The 26,097-nt window shown below is 37.5% G+C and overlaps 2 protein-coding genes across 2 annotated transcripts in view; one reads left to right on the top strand and one right to left on the bottom strand.

The window, feature by feature from the left end:
• Positions 1–5,631, bottom strand: part of LOC127639383 (hexokinase-2-like) — a 45,208-nt gene extending 39,577 nt beyond the window's left edge. Inside the window, exon 1 of the mRNA XM_052121358.1 lies at positions 5,419–5,631. Within this exon, the coding sequence (XP_051977318.1) occupies positions 5,419–5,481 (63 nt within the window). The 5' untranslated portion in view covers positions 5,482–5,631. The remainder of the gene's footprint in view (positions 1–5,418) is intronic.
• Positions 5,632–21,265: 15,634 nt separating this feature from the next.
• Positions 21,266–25,540, top strand: LOC127637130 (factor in the germline alpha-like). The gene is made up of 4 exons (XM_052118054.1): positions 21,266–21,475; positions 23,029–23,178; positions 24,480–24,569; positions 25,352–25,540. The coding sequence occupies exons 1-4, from the start codon at positions 21,290–21,292 to the stop codon at positions 25,538–25,540; spliced, it is 615 nt and encodes a 204-aa protein (XP_051974014.1). The 5' UTR covers positions 21,266–21,289.
• The last annotated feature ends 557 nt before the right edge of the window (positions 25,541–26,097 follow it).

Below are 26,097 nucleotides of genomic sequence, written 5' to 3'. Positions count from 1 at the left end.
CTGTACGTCTATATTGCTTGTCACCATGAACTTGAACTCATGTCTCCATGCTGAAATGGCTTCATATATATCTGACTCAATGACCTAACAGCAAGGCCCAGAAATCAGATACATACTGTGCAGCATGTTACAGTAGACAGCACAAAGATAAGTGAATAACTATCGGCTACAGATTGCCTGCACAAAGATCACAGACAGAACATTTGAAATGAAAACTTGAATGAACATCTTAAGGAATGGAAAAGTAATTGGTAATTGTTTTAATTTAGTCTTTTATTAATAAGACTATGGAGCAGAGCCAAGACTAGTTGGAAACATTTTACACTTTTAATTAGGTTCCATTCATTAACAACATTAGCTAACATAAACTAACGATGAACAATACTTTTACAGCATTTATTAATCTTGGTTCATGTTACACTATGTCACTACACATGTCACCATACACTAATACAGTTCTATAATGAAAGGTTAGATAAATACATTCACATTCACTTCCTTTGCCTCATTTTAACCTCATTTGCTTCTTTATATATAAAATATATATAAAGTATCTCACAAAAGTGAGTACACCCCTCACATTTTTGTCTTTTCATGTGACAACACTGAAGAAATTACACTTTGCTGCAATGTAAAGTAGTGAGCGTACAGCTTGTATAACAGTGTAAATTTGCTGTCCCCTCAAAATAACTCAACACACAGCCATTAATATCTAAACCGCTGGCAACAAAAGTGAGTACACCCCTAAGTGAAAATGTCCAAATTGGGCACAAAGTGTCAATATTTTGTGTGGCCACCATTATTTTCCAGCACTGCTTTAACCCTCTTGGGCATGGAGTTCACCAGAGCTTCACAGGTTACCACTGGAGTCCTCTAACATCCACCAGCTCTGTGATGTCGTCATGGAGGAGTGGAAGAGACCTTGTGCTCCTCCACCTTCCGTTTGAGGATGCCCCACAGATGCTCAATAGGGTTTAGGTCTGGAGACTTTCTTGGCCAGTCCATCACCTTACCCCTCAGCTTCTTTAGCAAGGCAGTGGTCGTCTTGGAGGTGTGTTTGGTGTCATTATCATGCTAGAATACTGCCCTGAGGCCCAGTCTCCGAAGGGAGGGGATCATGCTCTGCTTCAGTATGTCACAGTACATGTTGGCATTCATGGTTCATTCAATGAACTGTGGCTCCCCAGTGCCGGCAGCCCTTTTGTTGCAAAGCAGTTTAGACATTAATGGCTGTGTGTTGAGTTATTTTGAGGGGACAGCAAACGTACACTGTTATACATGCTGTACACTCACTACTTTACATTGTAGCAAAGTGTAATTTCTTCAGTGATGTCACATGAAAATATATAATCAAATATTTACAAAAACGTGAGGGGTGTACTCACTTTTGAGAGATACTGTATAAATAAGTGCATTAAAAGTAAAAATAAAGTAAATAAAGGAGGAACAAGTCAAAATTCATTTTTGTGGTAACTTGTATTGAACTCCAAAAATTCCTTTAATGCACTTTGAACTTACATTAACTAACTATGAACAATTGCATTTTCATAAACCAACATTAACAAAGATCAATAAATGGTGTAAAAAATACATTTTTCATTGTTTGTTCATGATACCGAATGCAGTAACTAATGTTAACGAATGGAAACTCATTGTAAAGTGTTCATGATTAGTTAGTTGTAGGTACTTTACATTTAGTTGACACTTTTGCATTTTGTGATCTATTGCAAATTGCTTGAAGGAAATAGTTTTGGAAATTGCGGTTAAGAGCATTGTTTAACTGTACAATACTGATGAGAAATAAATGATCTCCATTACGTATCTGGACTATAGTTATTTATATTTGGGACTGAATTTTACACTGTAGGAAATTTCATGGCAAATTAAACACCAACTTTACATTACCTTAACCCTTTGACCCCAGCGCATGCAAGGGAAAGTAACAATTTCAAAAGGTGACAAAATGTGTTGTCATGATAAAAGTAGAGAAGAAGAAGGGACTCTAGAGGAAGGAAATGGCATTCATTTACACAAGATATCTCATGACTCATGAACTCTTGACCAGTGTGTAATAACACCAGGAAATTATGAAGGTTGGAGTGAGGGCAGTGATTAATCTGAAACCCATCAAAAACCCGGTGGAATTTTTCCTGCCCTTATATAGTATTTTGCAATTCTGACTTGTGTACCATATTTCAAATGAAACCAAAACAATATCTCAACACGTTATATCATTATGAAATCCCCAAGATTTTCCGTTTTGAAACAGAAGAGAATTTTCAGATATTGTACTCTTAAGGGAAAATGGCACATACAGTACTGTGCAAAAGTTTTAGGCACTTGTGAAAAATGTTGCATAATGAGAATGTCTTCAAAAATAAAGACAAAAATTGTTTTCATGTATCATTTAAAGTCATACAAAGTCCAGTAAACACAAAAAAGCTCAATCAATTTTCGGTGTGACAACCTTTGCTTTTAAAACAGCACCAATTCTCCTAGGTACACCTAGACACAGTTTTTCTTGGTTGTTTGTAGATAGGATGGTCCAAGCTTCTTGAAGAATTCACCACAGTTCTTCTATCGGTCTATGCTGTCTAAACTGCTGTCTCTTTATGAAATTTCAGACTGACTCGATGTTCAGTGGGGGGGCGTTGTGGGGGCCATGACATCTGTTGCAGGGCTCCCTGTTCTTCTATTCTAATTTTTCTATTTGCAAAAGTAATATTTGGGAGTCTAACATTTATATTTCCTATCACCACACTAAAGCTGAAGATATAAATAACGATCTTAAGACAAATGCTCTTGTGAAACATCTTATGTGCCCAAGACTTTTGCACAGTACTGTATATTAGAGTTCCTCCTGCCAAATCTTTGAAGAATTTGTGGAGTTTCTATTCTGGGACATTTCATGCTGAAATCTGCAACACTGCATTTAGGACTCGATTTATAGATGGATAAGAAAATTAATTTGTTCAATGCATGGAATAAAAAAAAAATTGCTATGTTATTTTTGATGTCAGTGAGACTAAAAGCTATTTCTTTCCTAATCATGACAGGGTTTTGAATCCTGACCTTAAAACAAATAACATTGCTGCATTAGAAGCCCAAAAATGTAACAAAAATACATGGTAGGCTGTTTAACTTTCCTAATGCATATTTTCTCAATTGAATAACATAGTATATATGACTGTCTCACATAAGTGAAAACATGGCGTACACTTTCGAAACAACCTTTTCTAAGACAAAGATTGCTTCAAATAGAAAGTATTTTAACACATTTTCACAATATTATTGATGTACAAATACATCACTAACATCATTTGATAATTTAGAACATTGTTTTATTTATAACAGATTTATTTCCTTAACATAAATTTTGTCTAAATCCCATGTCATTGACCTTTGAGTGGACTTCACAAGTGGTATTTCCTGTTTTATGACATTTCCACAATTATGACATCACTTCCATAGTCATGTGATTTCAATCACTTGACACCCCTGCTTGAATTCAACGGCCATCATGTTCACACTTTAATGTTGTAAAAGAGATAAATGCACTGGAGCTTAGGTGTCCCACATTAGTCAGTGTCCCACATTACCCTAATCCACCCAACAGACAGCTCCACAAATACAACACAGACTAGATGTGGCAATGTAAATCATCAGGGCTAAGAGCACACATTTGTTAAGCTCTTTTTTTTAAAGCACAATGGAAAAGATGGATCTTAACACTTTTAAGTCCTACAGTGTAAGTATTTGGCAACTTAAATCATGCTTAAAATGCAATTTGTCTGCATTAGATAAAGTGACATTTGGTCCAAATACTGTGATATGATGTGTTGGTGAGTCCTTTTTTTTAATATAAATCTCCACCTTTGACCAGCCATGACCAGTAGGTGGTGATATGCACAAAGACTGCATATGGCTAAAAAAACAATAGAAGAATGTGGAATTGAAAGTGAAAGAGGAGATTTATAGCAAAAAAGGGGTTAAATATTGATCTGTTTCTCACCCACACCTATATTAGCGCTTCTGAAGACATGGATTTAACAACTGGAGTGGCCATAGTTCTGGCCATCATTCACTTGCATTGCACGGACCTAGAGAGCAGAGATATTCTTCTAAAATTCTTCCTTTTGTACAGCAAAAGTAAGTAAGTTATACACATCTGGGATGACCTAAGCGCGAGTAAATAAGAAAATGAGTGCCCCAGTTTTCAAAATGATTTATGCGGAAATAAATAGTTTTGGCACACGTCACTAAAAGTGGTGGTGTTACAAAGAAGCCTCATATATAACATATATAACATCTATTCAGAGAAATATAATGTGTTGGTCTTTAGCAAGTGGGTACATTTTCTGCACTTATATAGCATTTTTTTTTTAAATCACTCATTCACACACACACACACACACACACACACACACACACACACACACACACACAAATGACGGCAGGGATGCCATGCAAGGTGCTAACCTGCCATTGGGATCAACGTTTCAGTGTCTTGCCCAAGGACACTTCGGCATGTGAAGACATGTGGGGCCGAGAATTGAACCACCAACCCTGCGATTAGTGGCCAACACTAATCCACAGCCGCCCCACACACAAAAAAAGATTCAATGTTAATTCACCTTACATTTTTGAGTGTTCTAAGGGTGACAAATAGCCCAAACACTGTTTGACATCACGGTCTGCATTGAGACGTGTCAGAGTTCACAGAAGTCACTGCATTGTGACGTAATAATGTAATTCTGCTGTCATTCATGAAGCGGCGCGCATTTTCAGCCGTGACTCAAAACAGGGCGCTCGTGTCTCGGGTTACAAGAGCAGCAGCATGCGTAGATACGTCGTGGCAGGAAGCGACATATTTCTCTCCCAATGTCGTGATATATGAATATGACTTAATTTATAGACAAATTAATGTTGACAAGAAAAAAAAACTGCTAAAGTTATGTAATAAAAAAAAGAAACAAACAAACCATCATTAATTCCGGGATTAATGTATGGAGCAGCTCTCAATGCTACAGAGGTGAAGGCTCCGAATTACAAAAATGCGGAAACTGGCGGTTTCAAGATGACACACTGAGCATGAGGGAAGGAAAAATAGAATTGAGTGGCAATATTAATAATTACTACGTTTCTTTCATTGATTTTAACAGTTTAATTCGACTTACACGTGTCGACGCCTGTTATCAGAGGGAATTTATCTGTACTGTAGACAGCTTTAATGCAGTAACACCGGCCTCGCTATCACGCTTGTGTAAGTTAGGCTACAGGATGTGAACGACCTACAATAGTGTCAATAACACAGAACGAGTAACGTATAGATAACGATCTCCATCCATCCACTTGATAAAGTAGTCAATATAGCGTATCAAATCTTGATAAGCCGGTTTTTGGGGCGAGCGTACTTACTTGCTGGACGTGGTCATGTTGAAGTTCAGTTAAGTAGTATGCCAGTAAATGAGAGGCGATCATCGTCTTCAGTCAACTTTGGGAGGTCTCGTAACTTTCTTAGATGTCTTAATTGTACTCTGAACTGAACTAATTGTAAAAGTCACTTTGGGTGCGTGCTCATGTTCTTAAAGTTTCTCAAACTCGTTCTCTAGCGCTGTCCCGGTAAGATGATGCGAAGTGATGTCACAATGACTTCCACCCACTTCACACGAGTAATTTGTGTAGTTTTACGTCACTGGACTCGTGGCGGTTGATTGGCCGCGAAGAAGGTGTGTACTGCCTCTAAACCAAAATTATTTGGGTATTATACCCAAATAATTTTGATATATATATATATATATATATATATATATATATATATATATATATATATATATATATATATCTATATCAAAATTATTTGATATATATATCAAATAATTTTCTGCTTAAAGTGTGTGTGTGTGTGTATATATATATATATATATATATATATATATATATATATATATATATATATATATATATATATATATATACACACACACACACTTTTTTAAGCAGAATGTAATAATAAATGTTTCACTATGAAACTATGTTGTATGTTAAAAATACAAATGATTATTTTGCATTTTTAATCCAATTTTGTGTTTAAAAAAACTACTAATAAAACAAGTTTTAACTTTTGGCAGTGTGATTAAATAATGAGTCAAAAAAAGAGATCATTAAAAATTACGTCTGATATTACTTTTTGATTATTTGTCAATGGAAGCTCCATGTCAAGCTCACTGCATTGCAAGAGACGGAATGCCTTACAGTGTGCTCTAGTATATATTATGGATACATTTTAGAACATTGCAAATTTATCAGGATTTGCAGAAAATGACAACTGGTCAAAATAATAAAAAAGATGCTGTGTTTTCAGACCTCAAATAATGCAAAGCAAACAAGTTCATATTCATTTTTAAACAACACAATACTAATGTTTTAACTGAGGAAGAGTTCAGAAAACAATATTTGGTGGAATAACCCTGATTTTCAATCACAGCTATTATGCGTCTTGACATGCTCTCTACCAGTCTTTGCTGTTGCCAACATTGCTGTTGGGTGACTTTATTCCACTCCTGGTGCAAAAACTTGAAGCAGCTTGGCTTTGTTTAATGGCTTGTGGCCATCCATCTTCCTCTTGATCACATTTCAGATGTCTTTAATGGGGTTCAGATCTGGAGATTGGGCTGGCCATGACAGGGTCTTGATCCGGTCTTCCTACAGCCACACCCTGATTGACCTGGCTGTGTGGCATGGAGCACTGTCCTGCTGGAAAAAACAATCATCAGAGTTGGGGAACATTGTCAAAGCAGAAGGAAGCAAGTTTTCCTCCAGGATAACCTTGCATGTGTCTTGATTCATGCATCCTTCACAAAGACAAATCTGCCCGATTCCAGCCTTGATGAAGCACCCCATCACCGAACCTCCACCTGGCTGTTTAGTGATTAGACAGAGACCTGGAGCGGCCTACAAGCCACGGTGTCCCACATCCACTGTGAAATTTGATGGACGATCGGTGATAGCTGGGGTGCTTCAGCAAGGCTGGAATAGGGCAGTATTGTGTCGTTTAAAAATGTACTTTTTTTGTTTGTCTGAAAACACTGCATTTTATTTTATTTTACCTAGTTGTCATTTTCTGCAAATAAATGCTCTAAATGACAATATTTTCATTTGGATTTTAGGAGAAATGTTGTCAGTAGTTTATAGAATAAAACAAAAATGCTCATTTTACAAACACCTACCTATAAATAGTAAATCCAGAGAAACTGATCATTTTGTAGTGATCTCTTAATTCATTCCAGAGCTGTGTGTGTGTATATATACACTCACCTAAAGGATTATTAGGAACACCATACTAATACTGTGTTTGACCCCCTTTCGCCTTCAGAACTGCCTTAATTCTACGTGGCATTGATTCAACAAGGTGCTGAAAGCATTCTTTAGAAATGTTGGCCCATATTGATTGGATAGCATCTTGCAGTTGATGGAGATTTGTGGGATGCACATCCAGGGCACGAAGCTCCCGTTCCACCACATCCCAAAGATGCTCTATTGGGTTGAGATCTGGTGACTGTGGGGGCCATTTTAGTACAGTGAACTCATTGTCATGTTCAAGAAACCAATTTGAAATGATTCGAGCTTTGTGACATGGTGCATTATCCTGCTGGAAGTAGCCATCAGAGGATGGGTACATGGTGGCCATAAAGGGATGGACATGGTCAGAAACAATGCTCAGGTAGGCCGTGGCATTTAAACGATGCCCAATTGGCACTAAGGGGCCTAAAGTGTGCCAAGAAAACATCCCCCACACCATTACACCACCACCACCAGCCTGCACAGTGGTAACAAGGCATGATGGATCCATGTTCTCATTCTGTTTACGCCAAATTCTGACTCTACCATCTGAACAGAAATCGAGACTCATCAGACAGGCAACATTTTTCCAGTCTTCAACTGTCCAATTTTGGTGAGCTCTTGCAAATTGTAGCCTCTTTTTCCTATTTGTAGTGGAGATGAGTGGTACCCGGTGGGGTCTTCTGCTGTTGTAGCCCATCCGCCTCAAGGTTGTGCGTGTTGTGGCTTCACAAATGCTTTTCTGCATACCTCGGTTGTAACAAGTGGTTATTTCAGGCAAAGTTGCTCTTCTATCAGCTTGAATCAGTTGGCCCATTCTCCTCTGACCTCTAGCATCAACAAGGCATTTTCAGCCCACAGGACTGCCGCATACTGGATGTTTTTCCTTTTCACACCATTCTTTGTAAACCCTAGAAATGGTTGTGCGTGAAAATCCCAGTAACTGAGCAGATTGTGAAATACTCAGACCGGCCCGTCTGGCACCAACAACCATGCCACGCTCAAAATTGCTTAAATCACCTTTCTTTCCCATTCTGACATTCAGTTTGGAGTTCAGGAGATTGTCTTGACCAGGACCACACCCCTAAATGCATTGAAGCAACTGCCATGTGATTGGTTGATTAGATAATTGCATTAATGAGAAATTGAACAGGTGTTCCATATAATCCTTTAGGTGAGTGTATATATATTATACAGTATCTCACAAAAGTGAGTACACCCCTCACATTTTTTTAAATATTTGACTGTCTTTTCATGTGACAACACTGAAGAAATGACACTTTGCTACAATGTAAAGTAGTGAGTGTACAGCTTGTATAACAGTGTAAATTTGCTGTTCCCTCAAAATAACTCAACACACAGCCATTAATGTCTAAATTGCTGGCAACAAAAGTGAGTACACCCCTAAGTGAAAACTCAACATTTTGTAACTTAGATTGGTGTAAATCCAAGTAAATTAATTAAATGTTCATACAGTAAGGTTGTTTCAAGGTTAAGGAATCAATAGCACTCTCTATGTATGAATGAGGTTTTTCAGACCGTTATGAGTATACAGAATTTCAATTCTCTTGAACACTTGTGACTTGACAAAAGAGGGTGATATATTTCTCGTAATGGATTTGCAGATAGTTGGTGTTGACTTACAGTACTTAACATTGTCTGTATGATGTGACCTAGACCAAGAATGTCAATGTGCAATTCTCAATTCTTACTTAATGACTGTTCTTTACTTTCTGTATTTCATAGGAATCGTTTCAGAATTTCCAATCTTCTGCTTTCGCTTCCACACTGGGAGTGCAATATCTAAGATGATTCCCATAGTTCAAACTTCATGTTACTTAGAAGGAGTTCAGATGGTCAAAAGAAATGTAAAATGTGTCAATTCTGTGAGGGGTTTACCAATTTGTGACAATACCAGACCATGCAAAGACATGGAAATCATTGCCAGATTTTGAAAGAAGTAGAGGCCCATATCTATGATAAATGAATACACAATCAGAATCCATTACGTCACTGTGTTTTCATAACCTGGGAGCAAAACAATCTTTTGCTGCTTCTTTATGTGTGCTATTTGAATGACATTTGCCTTTCAGATTCCTTTACAATTACATTGAAGCAAGCACTCAATATACCTGCAACACCACTATAACTATTCATTTATATGTCATTGGAGAGAGTTGGTCCTCCATTATCTGAGAAGCATGGGTTGAATTCTTCACATCCCACGGGTGCATCAATGTAAGATTGATTGGATTCCAAACCTACGATGGTGCCTCGATTGTTCACAAAAATCATTACTGTGAGGACACTTACAGCATATTTTATGAACAATTCAAAGACATACAGTAGGCTCACTTTTTGAATTGTTTTCATTCTTTGTGCTTGTCGCAATGTTCATTTATTCTTTCATTCATTCTTGATGTTTATCAGTCATTCCTCCTCCATGGTTGATTTAAAGGAATAGTTCCCCCAACAATGAAAATTCTCTCATATTCACCATCATGTCATCCCAGATGACTTTCTTTGTTTTGCAGAATACAAATAAAGATTTTTATCCGAATATTTCAGCTATGTAAGTCCATGTACATAAGTCATGTGTATTAATTTCATGCTGCCTTTATGTGCTTTTTGGAGCTTCAAGGTTTGGGTCACCATTCACTTGCATTGTATGCACCAACAGAGCTGAAATATTCTTCTAAAAATCTTTATTTGTGTTCTGCAAAAGAAAGAAAGTCATACACTGGGATAGTATGAAGGTGAGTAAAAGATGAGAGATTTTTTGCATTTTTGGGTGAATTAATCCTTTAATATATCAGGTACCAACAACTTTTTGTGTTTTTTTTTTAAATTACTATAAGTAATAAGCTGTGCTTTATATAACTTCTTGATGTGAGCTAAATTGTGAAACTTATTTTTTATCACTTGCTGATAAGATGTGATAGCATGCTGTTGATATAGATTTTCTTTCTATGAAAAGTTGTTAAAAGATGACAGAAAGGCTTATTAAAAAATAATAAAATACTTGTCAGATTCTCAGGGTTTTCATTACAGAAACAGTAAGGAAATTGCCATTTATACACATATGTAACACAATACAACAGTATCCTCTTTGCAGTCTCTCACAATTCTCTCCAAGAGTAAAAATGTAAAAAAGAAATATGTTATATATATATATATATCCCATTGGTAGTTTATTTATTTTTTTCTTCCCAATTTGGAATGCCCAATTCCCAATGCGCTCCAAGTCCTCATGGTGGCGTAGTACGAATCTCAGTTGCTTCCACGTCTGAGACCGTCAATCTGCTAATCTTATCACGTGGCTTGTTGAGTGTGTTACCAAGGAGACATAGCGTGTGGAGGCGTCAAGCTATTCTCCACGGCATCCAAAATGTCGTTGCTTGGGACACCTGGCTGGAGTCACTCAGCACGCCCTGGATTCAAACTTGCAACTCCAGGGGTGGTAGTCATCGTCTTTACTCGCTGAGCTTAAGAATGTGAATGTTCAAAACAATAAAAAGGAGTTAAATCATTTGCAAGTTCTACGGTAAGGACCTGTCCATTAAAACTAAGTTTTAAGGTGTCACTCTCTGCATATACTGATTAATTATATAATTACTGATGTTTACTGTTTACTACTTCAATCAGGCTGAACCATTAAAAAAATAAAAACCTGTTTTACTGGAACACTTTGGCCCCACTTTGGGGTTTAAACTCATTTATTTACATTGAGACTGTTGCTCTGCTGATCAATGGATGTGTCTTGGGACTGCGAATGTAAGAATCAGCCAATATTTTGGGGAACACTCATTCATTTTGTCAATTTTCTTTAACGATCATGAAAACACTTGAGGGATAATCTAGTTAATACATGAGAGGTTCAATTTCAGGTTTAGTTTAGTAGTTTAATTTCAGGTGTTGGTGTTCTTAGATGTGGTTTTATGACTGAAGCAGATTAACAGGAAACTACTGAATCAACATTCAGTGTTCAAATCAATGTCTTTATCTTACCCCGATTCACTTCTGTAAGCCTTCTGATTGGATGGTTATCAATTCTATAACTTCTGAAACTTTGTCGTTCCAACAGTAGAAACACTATTTATGATTTTCTTTTTATTAAAAGTTAATGGCTGAATAAATGTACTGGAAAGAATATAGTTAGTTATTTGTGACATATCACTTTGTATTGAACAGTAATGAGTGATATGAATATGAAAAACAGATTTTTCCTGGCTCCAACTTTTATGGTTTCACTGTATGCAAAATATAAGAATATCAAATGTCAAGGTAACCACGACTTCACATGAGAGAATATATATTTTTTGTAGTTAACCATTTCAGACTTTTCAGCAGTAATGTAGATAGGCTTTTTGTCAAAGTCCTGACTGCAATATTGGCAAGTACAGTAAACTGATGGCAAGCACATTACCACCCTTAGAACTGAAAATATTGTAAGGTAATTTTGTTCAATTTAAAGCAGAACTTAAATTGATTGAATAATAAATGGAGGCAGCCGAATGAATGATCAAATACGCAATCTGAGAGAATCACCGATGTGCCGATAGGCATCATATATTTTATTGGTTCCACAAATTTTTCCTCCATTTCTTCTGTACAATGAGACTTTCTGAACTGCTTGCTGATGCGTGGTGCTGGAATGTACAAATCCATAGTAATAATGGTCTGTGTTGTGTTTCATGTGAACAAGAGACATCCTTTTTGTGTGAACAAAATGGAACAGAAAATAAGTAGACTAATAAAAGGCAAAACACCTGTACATTAGATGTTTAGAAATAACAAAGGTTTCGAAACAGAACCATTTGTCAGTAATCTGGCTGGATGGTTGGAGGGATAAACACAATTAGACCCGTTCCCCCGAGAGGGGTCATTCAAAAAGGGAGATTAAGAGGCTGCCAATTCAATGGTGAACAAAGGATGGGGCAACCCTGAATGTGATAATAAATATATGAAGAAATCATATGAAGTGTGGAAACAAATGAAACTGTATTAGGACAAAGGTCCAGAATACGGGAACAATAAATATAAACAAGTTAGAAAACAGGAAAATATGAGGCAGCCATTGAAGCCACATCAACCGTTGCCATCAGCGGCATGCACAAGTGATTCCATCAGACAAAACTACCAAAAAACTATACCCGTCTTTACAAGAGACAGAGAAGACTTTTAAAGTGAGTCAGCCACAATCAACAGAAACCACACAAAGTTTTACTTTCGTTGCCATAAATGATGGATTTAAAATAAAACCACTAAAATGTCCGAAGTGTTGAGGATTTGTAAAGAACTAACAGACCCGACTAAAAATCTACATAAATACATTGAGACACTCAGAGTAATGACAGCTTATAGTCAATTGACAGGTAAAAGATTACAGATTCATTTAGATGAAAACTCTACCAAGTGAGGTGACCGAAAACTTATTAATTGATGAAGTACCGGAATTGGTTAGCACGTACAATTTACCGGGAGTCAAATCCATGAAATTAAGATCAAAAGACAAAGGGGAAGATGGTGAGATGATGCTAAAACGAACAGTTGACTTTAAATGGGCTAATCCACTGATGACTGACCGTATGTTCAGAAATCTAATAGAATTTCTGACCAAATTATCAGACCACAAACAAGACCTTTCATATGCTACAAACACAAACCAAGAGAAGAATGAGAATGAGAATCTGGTACAATTTTTTAACCACTTTAAGAAAGTATGGTCAGAAGAATCTGGTCTTGATTTGGATGATGGAAACAAACAATTGTTTGTTAACACATTCTTTAATAACATGAAGAGAGAAACAGCACAATTGCTTCGATTGACCACACCAAACATATTAACCATTCAACAGGATGAATTAGGTCGAAGGATAAGAGAACTATCAATCGCGGCAGTGGTGTTAATATCTGGAGCTTTTGAACTGAGCAAAAATCAGGCATTCATGCAGTATGACCAACGCAACCAGGGTAATATGCGTCAAAGCCGTCCACAAGGGTGGTGGCAGAATAAGGGTCAGGGTGGTCAGTAAAAAAGGGGAGCTGTCGATATTGTGGCAAGCTGGGCCATTAGGCAGTTGACTGGCGAAAGAAACAATATGACAAAGAACAGGGACAAGCCCAACGAATGGAGCAGCCCAGTGATAATAGACAACCAAGACAACAGAATGAGAACAATAAACTCTGTTGGGATAAATGGTATCCCTGTGAAATGTGAAATTCCAACTTTGCCAGTATCTTCCAAACACAACCCAGATTTGTTCAAAATGTATGCTTTTGTAATCATACCAGACTCTCCATTCTGTTTACTGGGTCGAGATCTAATGCATAAAATTGGTGCACAAATTGTTTTTGACAATGCTTATCTGCAACTCTTGTTTCCTGCTGCATATTCATTTACTGTGCCAACAGGGAGTATGGGGGAGGAAGTGGCATATCACATATTTCAAAAGAAAAGGTGTTACAGACAATCAACACATTGTATTGCATCAGAAAGATGAGAAAAACAGTTTCTTTAATTCTATATATAGACCAATTTTCAAAATGGCCTGAAGCTTTCCCATGCAGCAAGAAAATGCACAAACCATAGTAAAATTGACAAAAGAGATAATTCCATGTTTCGGAATTCCATCGGTCATTGAAAGTGACAATGGAACTCCTTTTGCTTCATAAGTGACACAACTCCTAGTTAAGGAGCTAAACGTTAATTAGCATTTCAACATACGTTACCATCCACAATCAGCAGGGGTGGTTGAATGCACAAACAGAACAATAAAAGATAGGTTGACTAAGGCATGCCTGGAAACAGGCCGAAAATGGGTAGATTTACTACCAGCAGTATTTACAGAGATAAGAATGACTCCATCAGCAACAACAAGAATGTCTCCATTTGAAATATTAATGGGTAGGCCTTTCCCAACCCCTTGGGTTAAAGGCTGCGCATCCTCTTTGTCCACAGGTGATTTGGAAGTGGTAGTAGCTGATTATGTGGATTCCCTTATTAAAACTTTGAATGGTATACATGGTGATGTTTCTCTTTCTCTCTCTGTGCCCACAGAAAAGGAGACTCACCCATTTGTCCAAATCAGCAGGTCCTAGAGAAGATTCTGAAACCAACAAAGCTTGGTGAGCCCACATATCTGGGTCCAACAACACTTCTGGCAGTAACCAGGACAGGGGTACTGACAGATCTGCAACAACAGTGGATACACGCAGATATGAATTCTGCACCTGGGGAGAGCCTGACTATTTCGAAAGCGAACGGTGAAAGTACTGGAGGAGCTGAACAAGCAGCACCAGTGCCTAACCGGGAACTTGAGAATTAGAAGGGATGAAGAATGATGTTCTTTATCATGTCGCTCGGTCTTATGACAGTAGTCGAAGCCTGTATATCTAGTGGTAATGAGACATGGATAAATGATGGTGATGCACCACATAACTACACTACCAATTTGTGGTGGAAACTAGCTAACTTCATTTCCAAAAATATGGGAAAGAAGGGTAGTTGTTATGTATGTGGGTAAAGGTTACCCCGATAAAAGAACATAAGCTGAAGAAGAAGTTGCAACACAACCGGGGACGAGTGTTGATCCAGAGAGAGCCAATCATAGCCCTCCATTCAGGATGTCAGATCCAGTAACAGGCGGTAATTGTGGCCCTTATGGCCCATACCTGGCCATTCCACAACAAGTAGTAAAACTGATAGATCGGCAGATGCTGTCTGAACAACCCATATTTCCAATTTGTAAATCAGGAGGGTATGGTAATATGTCAATGGTATACACACCAAAAGTAAGGTGCAACCGAACCTACACATATTGCACACCATTGAACAAAATCATGTGCTGGGCATGTCACAAGGATAAGTCTTGTGCTTCAAACGAAATTGCTCTGGCGAGAGCTTGTAAGCAGAATAAAATTGGAGTAGAGAACGGGACTAGATGTAACTGCATAACACCTAATAAACAAGAAACTCGAGAGATAGGAGACTGATGTTGTTAATGTGGTCATAATTTGTACACTGCTCTGCCGGAATTATGGACAGGTAGATGTGCCATGGTAGAATTAAGTGACCACAACATGGTGGTCTGTGCTATTGAGAAAACAACAAACAGAAGAAGGAGAAATAGTCTAAATAGACCCAATAACACACTGAGAGAACACAGATTATTGACAGGAACATAGTAATTCTTTGGAGCACTGTTCCCACAAGTGAGTGTTGCAGTAATACAGCAAGAAGTTGAAATGAGTAGATTGATGAGTAGAACGACTGACTCAGTACACCAAGAACTAATAGGCCTAAGATTAACAGCACTACAAAATAGACTGGTCCTTGATCAATTAACAGCTGCCAGTGGAGCAGTATGTGTCATTGTTGGAACAAGTTGCTGTACTTTAATTCCAGAAAACGATGAAGATGGACATGCCATAGAAATGGGCCTGAAAAACATGACAAAGATAGCAGCGGACTTGACAACGAGAGAAACTGTAGATGATGTCAATGACTTATTGACATGTTTAAATGGTTGGGATTTTTTTAATGCTTTAATACATATAGGGGTAATTTAACTTGTTATAGCATTACTGATTTGTTGTGTGATTCCATGTGCTAAAGCATTGGTCAATAGGACCATTGATAACGCTTTGAATGCTAATTACGCTTTGATAAACCTTGAAGATGCTGAGAGAGATGTTTATGGGACACATCATCAATCGGCTGCAAACAAAAAGGATTTGCAGTCAGTCACAAGTTTTCTCCATTCTGTTCGATTACTAGCAGCTCTTCGCATCTCGTCAGCTGTTGGTGGCATGTCATTGTTGATTAGTTTGCCGATGTATGTATGGTATAATGTGCGTGGCTTTCCTCGGCTTCGTTTGCCATGTCATTCTTCGGGTGCATATAACACATACTTATTAATTTGGTCATTTGGGTCTCTTCTAAGTGAGTGGCCGACGAAGCGTAACTGCCTTTGTTGGATTTGAAGGATAAGCTGGTTCTTTTCGACTGCTTCGTATACAGCTTGGTTACTTATTCGATCCATCTTCTTAATGCCGAGCATGATTCTGTAGCAACTGGTGGCAAAGCTGTTGAGTGAGTTTTGCATTTTCTGGTTGATAATCCAACTTTCGCAGCCATACAGGAGGATGGAGATGCACGCTGCTTCAAAGATGTTTAGTTTGAGTTTGATTGGAAGAGTTTTTGATAGAAATACATCCTTCATTTTCCAGAATGCTCCCCACGCTTGTCCTTTTCGTGCTCTGATGTCTATTTCGCTCGACGCGATGTAAGAGCCAAGATATTTGAAGTCTTTTGTCCATTCAATTTTTTGTCCGTCGAGTTCGATGAATTGATGTAGGTTGATCGGCGTCTCTGGCCCAGCAAGCTCTTGGTTGCTAAATGCTTCCGTCTTTTTAATGTTGACCTCAAGTCCTACTCGTTTTGCCCACTTTGCTGTTGTTTGAAGTTGAGCTTGCGATTTTTCTAGATTTTGCTGCTTGAGTAGATTATGGGACACATTGGGAGGAATATGATGGTAATGAGTAAAATATAGAATGTAAGGTAAACAAGATTTGATGTTTGAATAGCCATCTGATGAGCTTGTTTCTTTGAGACAAAAGTGGGCAATGTGAGAAATAGGCCTCAGATGGAACAATGTGACCTTGATGCTTGCTTATCTGCTTTGTATGTTTTCGGCACTGTCTTGATCACAAAATTTACTTGGCAAGAATGTACTTCTGTAAGCGAAAGGAAACAACCCCATATATGGAGGATTGAGAAAGTTCAAGGCAAAGGGTGTAACCAGCCTTGTGTAAAAAGAATCATATAAACCATGGTTCTTTTAATAAATCGAAGAACTGCTTGTGACATTCTGTGTCCACGTATTTCTTCCCACGTGGGTAAATATATTTCTTGATCAAAGAGTGACTGTGAGGAAGACATAAAAGAACATCAGAATCGTTTTAACTAAAAGTCACTTTGGTTAAAAGCATCTGCCAAATGCATAAATGTACAAAAATATGATGATATTGGAACTTTAGAAATGATTCTAAATTAAGGCAACTTTGAACTAAACTGTGTTTGAAATCAGCATACAAAACAATAGCCAGACAAAAGGAGCATTTGTTCAATTAGACTTTTGACTGAAATTCTTGTAGTTACAGTACATACTGAAATATAGCACTTCCCTGAGGGATAACTAGCCTCGGTCTCCCTTGCAATGAAAAAGAGGAGAGGGGGAAGTGTAGTATGGAGCCAGAATGATCTCAAAAATAATATATCTACAAAATACAATTTATAAATGCACAGCACAATTCACATTCTCAAAATCCGATAAATAAATAAAAAATACAATTCATAAATACACAAATGAGAGCACAAATATTTCCCAGATTGCCGACACAAATACATCTCACTTTATTAAATTCAAAATATTTTCACAAATATGTATCTATAAAGTTCTTGAAATAATTTGCATCAAATGTGTGTGATTGTTGTTGCATTTATTCATGGGTTGTTGAATCTGCTTCGGAAGAAGGAATGCCGCAACCGCAACGTTGCCATGGTCATATTCTCATAATGAGAACATGAACCATCCACAAACGCTGCCTAAGTGTGATCACTGCCCAGACACATAAGGCAGTGCCCGTGACTGTCAGAGGTGGAGAGATAACGACCGCAGCATGAATCACACTAAGATGGAAAGGCATCTATGTAAAGAAGCATCTTTAAAAAGACATTCAACATCAATGTGTACAACCGCTCGGCCCCGAAGAAAAAATCTGAATGAGAGTGGCCATTCCTTCTCCTTTTATACCCGTATGTCCAGGGGAGCGGCATGCAAATTCCACTCGCCAATTCTCATTGGCTTTTTCTCAAAAAAGAATAGAGGTGTTCGGGGCTCTCAAGAGCAACCCCTAGTGTCACTACATTGACACAATGTTGAGTGAGTGACAGAAGGGGAATCACAGGGTTTACCATTGTGTATCAATTTCATTAGTTTCATTAAAATAACCTATGTTTTAATTATGAAAAATAGTTTTGCTATCACATTATATGCATTGAATTTACATTATTTTAGCCAGAAAACCATAGGTATATATATATATATATATATATATATACACACACATTTTTCAGTAACAAAAATTGAATACATTTATGCATGTGGAAGGACTGGAAGGAACCCCTATATCTTGTCATCCTGAGACAAGATCAGCACAGTCATTTGTTTAAAGCTCTGATATGTTCAATAAGGTCTGGCTTTTTTTTTGTTTCCTTAGGAATCAATGAAGTGTTTTGTCCTCCAGCGACTCTGGTTACATTCTCCACCACCATATGGTACATGTCTTAGACACAGGCTCTGGACACTGGAATACCTGCAATTAGGAGGAGGGTGGGGATACAAGAAATGTAATGTCTAAAAACACTCTTTCCCTCCTTATTGAAGTTGGGCTGCCTCTGAAATGTGTTGCCAAACTACTGAGTCTCTTGAGCAACATTGTTTAGGAGGTTGGCTGACAACAATATGTCAGTGAGAGCATTGTATAGGACCTGTACTGATGATGAGCTGACGACAGAGGTGAAAAACTCTATACCAGATGCTGGATAACAGATGGTTCGAGGGACTCTCCTGACATCAACCACAAACTAATCAGGTATGTCTGCATGCCATTCTTTATATCACAATTGTAATGTGTATTCATGTTGGAGGAATGATTGCAAAGTACTTTCAGAGTGTAGTTAGTAAAAATAAAAAATCTCTCTACGTTGAATAAATATATAAAATTTTTGTTACTTTATAAAGAGAAATACAGAAATCAAGTAATCGTATTTACATACACTCAGATCACTGAAATATTATGACATAATGGTGTAAAGCTAAAATGGTACCATTTTCCTTTCAATTACTAGTACTTCTAAATGTGGTACCTATGGTTTTGTGGCTAAAATAATGTAAATTCAATCCATATAATGTGATAGCAAAGCTAATTTTTTCATAATTAAAACATAGATTGTTTTAATTAAAAGAATGAAATTGTTACATTTATTAAACCATGACAAAGAGAAGGAAAAAGGCTAGAAAAATCACTCTGGACCCCACTCACCCTGCACTACCTTTTTGAACTGTTGCCTTCTGGCCGACGCCACAGAGCACTGAGCACCAGAACTGTCAGGCACAGGAACAGATTTTTCCCCTCAGGTTATCCATCACATGAACTGTTAAAACTGCCCCATTGAGCAATAATTATGTGCAATTTATAGTTTAGTCTTTTTATATTTATCCAACACATACAACCTCTTCTGCCTTTACATTCCCTTGCAATGTATCTAACAGATTTGTATTTAAATTTGCACTGTGTATGTGTATGTATATGTGTGTATATATATAAATATATTCTTTATTTTCTAATCAATTTTTATTTTATTTTATTTTAAAAAAATAATAATTGTACTGTCTTTTTGCTGTATTGTGCACTGGAATCTCCTGTAACCAAGACAAATTCCTTGTATGTGTAAGCATACCTGGCAATAAAGCTGATTCTGATTCTGATCTAGCCACACAAAAAACATCAGCTCTGTCGTGAATGATGTCTCATTTTTCTCTGTGTTCTAGCGCCACATTGTGTTTCAAGCAATATGACTGACCTGCATGACATCAGGAGTGTGATCTGTATGTGCAAACGGATGTTCTATAAATCGCATAACTGACGAACATAAATGTCGTTGGTATTTGTTGTGACAATCTCAACCTCAATTCACGTGCGTGCTATCTGTTTAGAAAATAAAAGTCAGCTTACAGATAAAAGCGCTTTGAGAAATTATCTAGCAGGGCAAAAGAGAGAATGGAATGGATATGAACCCCTGATCTATAATAAAGTGTAGAGATAAGTGATATGAACAGACAAGGTCTCACTGTCAAATAAATGTTCAATAATGCAGTTTAATTAAAAAACAATATTAATATAAATAGAAATCTCCCACTCTCTGAATGTTTGAGAAGTTCAATTAGTGATAGCTAAATGATTAGTAGTTACATACTAATTGTTAAATCATTAGTTTAATTAAATGTGCATATGTAAATTTGACGTCTTACATAATAAATGATGTCATCGCGTGATTTAGCTACTTTTAGCGACATTTAAGCAAGCCTTTGGCGACTTCCCATGAGAAATAGTTGGCAATACTGAACCTGGCAGGAAGGTCTCACAAATAGCCACACACAAATTCAAAGCGATCCACACACAAGTGATGATTAGCAAATGCAGATTCAACAATCCATGAATGTAACACCAATCACCAATTTTTTTTAATGCAAATTAATTAAAGAACTTCATAGATAAATATTTGTGAAAACATTTAACATTTATTAAAGTGATATGCATTTGTGTCGGCAATCTGGGAAATATCTGTGCTCTCACATGTGTATTTATGAATTGTATTTTTAATTTATGTATCGGATTTTGAGAATGTGAACTGTGCTGTGCATTTATGAATTGTATTTAGTATATATATATTATTTCTGAGATCATTCTGGCTTCATATGAGCTTAATTTCATTCTCCACAAAGCATGCTCACTACAGGCCACATAGCGGTGAAGATTGATATAGCACCCTGCAGTGCTACATCAAGCATGTGCTTCGTTAACTAATCCTCGCCGGAAAGGGTGAAGTTGGGCTCACAGGTGAAATTAGTTTGAATTAGATTTTTTTTTTTTTTAAATCAATCAATTAGTCAACTTCCAGACCAATATATTTCCCCATAGTAGGCTATGAGATAAAAAACTTTACGGGCGTAGCCTATCGTTTAGCTTTAACGTTGATAAATCAGGTCTAACCATGCTGCGGTGTAGTCCTCTCATATAGTACATTGTAAATAAATAAATACATATTTATATTAAATTACTTAGAATGAATGGAAGAAAGTTTAGGGCCATAGTGGGTCTTATGAAGGTCCCTGAGCGCGAGATAATGGGGGACATTTTATTGCGCGAGAGTGCTGAACCCTCACTACCTGTTCATGTGAGTATCGGTAAATTTGTCCGGTTGGACGACGGACAGTACGTCGATACGGAGGACAGAGACAAAGCTGTGAAGAGACGGCAGTTTGCGAACGCCAAGGAGAGATTGAGGGTGTGTTTACTTTGCGGAGTCCAAAGCCTCCAATGTTTGTACATTGCTGCCCCCTTTGGTGAAGCAGGTCTCCATGTTATATGTATTATACAATATAAATCTATGTAATTCTCAATTGCATGTATTGGGGTAATTGTGTTTAATTACAATATTCTCAGTATACTCTTATTCGTATACTTGTCTGTAGTTAATTACTTAGACCAAGCTTTACTCCATTTGCTTAAAGGAAAAGTTCACCCAAAAATTATAATTCTGTCATTTTCTCACCCTCATGGTGTCTCAGATGTGTATGACTGTCTTCTGCTTAACACAAACTAATGTTTTTAGAAAAACATCGCTCTGTTGGTCCATTTCAATGCAAGTGAATGGTGACCAGAATTTTGACTCTTTAGAAAGCACAAAAAGGCAGCATAAAAGGAATCCATATGACTCCAGTGGTTAAATCCATATCTTCTGAGGTGATACAATATATAATGGGTGTGGGTGAGAAGATGAACAATATTTAAGTCTTTTTTAACTAAGTCTCCACTTTCATGTTTTTCTTCTTTTGCTAATGGCAGTTCACATTCTCCGTGCATACTGCAACCTACTGGGCAGGAGAGGAGAATTTATAGGGAAAAATGACTTCAACAATTGTATGATTCTCACCAACACCTATCATATTACTATAGGTAATATGAAGTGTCCATGTCTTCTGGTGTCCAGAAGACATGGACGCCTTTATGGATTACTTTTATGCCTTATCTGCCTTTTTAATGTGCTTTTTCTGGCCACCATTTCTGGCCAAAATTCTGGCCACCATTTACTTGCATTGAGTGGACCAACAGTGCTGTAGAGATATTATTCTAAAAAATCTTTGTGTTCTGCAGAAGAAAGGCATACACATCTGGGATGGTATGAGGGTGAGTAAATAATGAGAGAATAAAAATTTGGGGGTAACTATCCCTTTAGAATGCAGACTTTATTAAAAAAAATTGTTGCTAAAACTTTACATTTACTCCCCTTTGTTCCTAACCCGTATTCGTTTCTGTGTTCTCTTGGAGTGCAAAAGATGTTAAACAGAATGTTTGCCTCCGACACCATTCACTTTCATTTACATTTATGCATTTGGCAGACGCTTTTATCCAAAGCAACTTGCAGTGCAATTATTACAGGGACAATCCCCCTGGAGCAACCTGGAGTTAAGTGCCTTGCTCAAGGACACAATGGTGGTGGCTGTGGGGTTAGAACCAGCAACCTTCTGATTAACAGCCCTGTGCTTTAGCCACTACGCCACGCCACTTTCAGTGCATAGAAAAAAGATGCTGTCTAACATATCTTTTTAAGTTACACCAAAGATAATCATAGGGGTGAGTAAATGATGACTGAATTAAGTTTTGGGTGAACTATAGCCCTATAAGGTGTGCACTGAGGCACTTAATATATCAGCTGATCATAAGCTGTAACTTTAATTTGATTTAACACTGTTCTATATTAAGTTAACAAATCCATTAGCTTTAGAAAAAAAAACTGAAATTTTGCCAGTTAAAGATGTTATTCATTGTGTCCCTCAGGTAAGGAGCCTGAACAGCATGTTCTCGTACCTTCGCCGTATCGTGCCAATGATGCCACGAGACCGAAAGCCCAGCAAAGTGGACATGCTTAAGGCTGCAACGGAGTATATCCGGCTCCTCTCAGCCGTCCTCAATCACACCTCTGCCAATGTGAGTCAAGAGCACGGCAGTGCCACCCATTCTGTTCTGAATTACATTTGCACTACCCTTCAAAAGTTTGGAAACGCTTACGTTTTTATGTTTGTGGAATAAAGTAAATTTCATTCACTGAAGATTCTTTTAAATTGATCAAGAAGTTGTCACGAGTTTGAATCCAGAGTGTGCTGAGTGACTCCAGCCAGGTCTCCTAAGCAACCAAATTGGCCCAGTTGCTAGGGAGGGTAGAGTCACATGGGTTAACCTCATGGTCGCAATTAGTGGTTCTCGCTCTCAATGGAGATGTGTCAAGTTGTGCGTGGATCACGGAGAGAAGTGTGAACCTCCACATGCGGAGTCTCCGCAGTGTCATGCACAGCGAGCCACGTGATAAGATGCACAGTCTCGGAAGCAGAGGTAACTGAGACTTGTCCTCCACCACCCGCATTGAGGCGAGTAACTACGCCACCACGAGGACCTACTAAGTAGTGGGAATTAGGCATTCCAAATTTGGAGAAAAGTGGATAAATTATAAAAAGAATGACTGTAAAGACATTTATATTTAAACTAATGCTGTTTTCTTCAGACAGTGACCCTTTTGGCATTATAGCAGTCTGTTTATTCTACATCTTTAGGTAAAGTTTCATCTCATGCTTTCTGCAGCATGTCCCAAAGATGTATTTGTTAATGCTGTTGTGCATCTGGGCCATCTATTTCCCTCTTGTCCTGGTTCGATCTAGTTTCTTCTTTCAAGACAGTGGTGCATGGAATAGCCTTCATCTCTCAGAACAATGGACTGAAGAATTTCTAGAGAAAGATTATTTTTTTCAGCCATTTGTTTTAAACCAAAATGTGACTTGCAAGAAATTCATGTGTACTCAATACTTCAGACACTAACAAAAGTACACTGTGTCATGTACATTGAGTAGCACTACCATTTCCAACTGTTCTAACAAAGATATACAGTATGTTTCTTGAGTACAAAATTATCACACTAGTGATAGAATAGAATTAGAATACATGACACCATTATTTTCTTGGTAGACTGGAGTAATGACTGTAGAAAATTTCTTTTTATGTTTATTTCAAGGAGGAATAATAATTTGCTGCATTACTACTGTGTAAGGTAGTGTTTTTAATTTAATGCATGAAAGGAAAAGAGAAGCATCTGTTTTTGAAAGAAACTATATCGAGGTTAGTGTAGCTTGTAAATGGCATACTGAATTTGTTCCTTTTTGTCACAAAGCATTGTAAGAACAAGCTTGAAATATACAGTACAGTTGGAAAGCAAAAGCCTCAATGTTTTGTCTTTGCAGAGCAATGGGAATTCAAATATTTTCTTAGAGGCTGGAATCAACTATTCGAACAATGGGAATGACTGCTCTGATTTATGGACCATGGAGGATGTAAGTTCTCCATAATTCTTGGCAATTGTAATATATATGTATGTGTCCCCCTCGTGCTGCCAAAACGCCGCCAACCTGCATCTCCGAATAGCATTCTGAGATGATATTCTTAACACAATTGTACGTAGCAGTTATCAGAGTTACCGTAGACTATGTCAGTTTGAACCAGTCTGGCTATTCTCTGTTGACCTCTCTCATCAACAAGGCGTTTCCATCTGCAGAACTGCCGTTCACTGGATGATTTTTGTTTTTGGCACCATTCAGAGTAAATTCTAGAGACTGTTGTGCCTGAAAATCCCAGGAGATCAGCAGTTACAGAAATACTCAAACCAGCCCGTCTGGCACCAACAATCAGCCATGTGATTATCTAATCGGCCAATTGTGTGGCAGCAGTGCAGTGCATAAAATCGTGCTTATATGGGTCAGGAGCTTCAGTTAATGTTCACATTAACCATCAAGTGATTTGGATCTTGGTATGCCAGACGTGCTGGTTTGAGTATTTCTGTAACTGCTGATCTCCTGGGATTTTCACACTACTGTCTCTAGAATTTACTCTGAATGGTGCCAAAAACAAAACTCATCCAGTGAACGGCAGTGTTCGTGCGTGTGTTTTAATTTGATTGTTTTATGTATATTTATTTACATATTCTTGTATAAAATCAATTTAATTGCAAGTAAACGTTCACATTCTGATGTAGCCATATTATGACAGTATGTAGTAATATGTTAATTCAATGTTCATTTTGATGTTTTTAACTCTCATTCTGTTCAATCTTGTTCAGTCCTTGGAGTCAATATCAAATCCATTTCTGTCTGAGGGAGTGAGTACTGCTGCCCCAGTGGTCTCCACGGCGACTGGAGCAGATGATGACTTTGATCTGAACAATATTACAGTACAGTGTGTTGTACCAATGTACATTGTTCAGGTTGGCTCAGACCAAACCATGGTAACGGGCACACATTCATCTTAATGCCCCTCCCCCCGTAAGTGCTTTTCTGTGTGTTAGCTTGATGCTATTTGTGCAGCCACTGTTTAATATTACGGAAGTGTTTTTGTCTGCTATTGAGGATTTATGGTTTATTATTATGCTGAGCTGTACTGAAAATATTTGTTTATGATTATTTAATTTCTTAATGTAAACTTGAGGCCGATAAGCAAGTGTTTCATTTCTTCTTTTTATTTTTTTTTCCGCCGGCATTATGTTGGTTTAAAAAAATGTAGGCCTACATGAAAATGCTAAATAAATTGTAAATGGTAAATAATGTTGTCATTATTTTTTAAATATGATGTAAAGAGTTTGTATACACGGTAGGTAGTTGACAAGTAACATGAACATATTTTAGGGTAAAATGAATTTGTATAAGGGAAACGTATCGGTTACCTAACGTAACCTCGGTTCTCTCTAGATGAAGGAACGAGTATTGCGTAAGCTAGCTTACGCTACGGGAAAGATTCATCTTTTCTGAGATATTGAAGCCAAAAAATTATCCTTAATTTTGTATCCATTGTCAACGCAGTGCGGCAGCT

This window comes from Xyrauchen texanus, chromosome 4, assembly GCF_025860055.1.
Source record: "Xyrauchen texanus isolate HMW12.3.18 chromosome 4, RBS_HiC_50CHRs, whole genome shotgun sequence".
NCBI classification, from domain to species: Eukaryota; Metazoa; Chordata; class Actinopteri; order Cypriniformes; family Catostomidae; genus Xyrauchen; species Xyrauchen texanus.
Note: the sequence above shows the minus strand (reverse complement) of the source record. Positions and strands in the feature narration are given on the sequence as shown.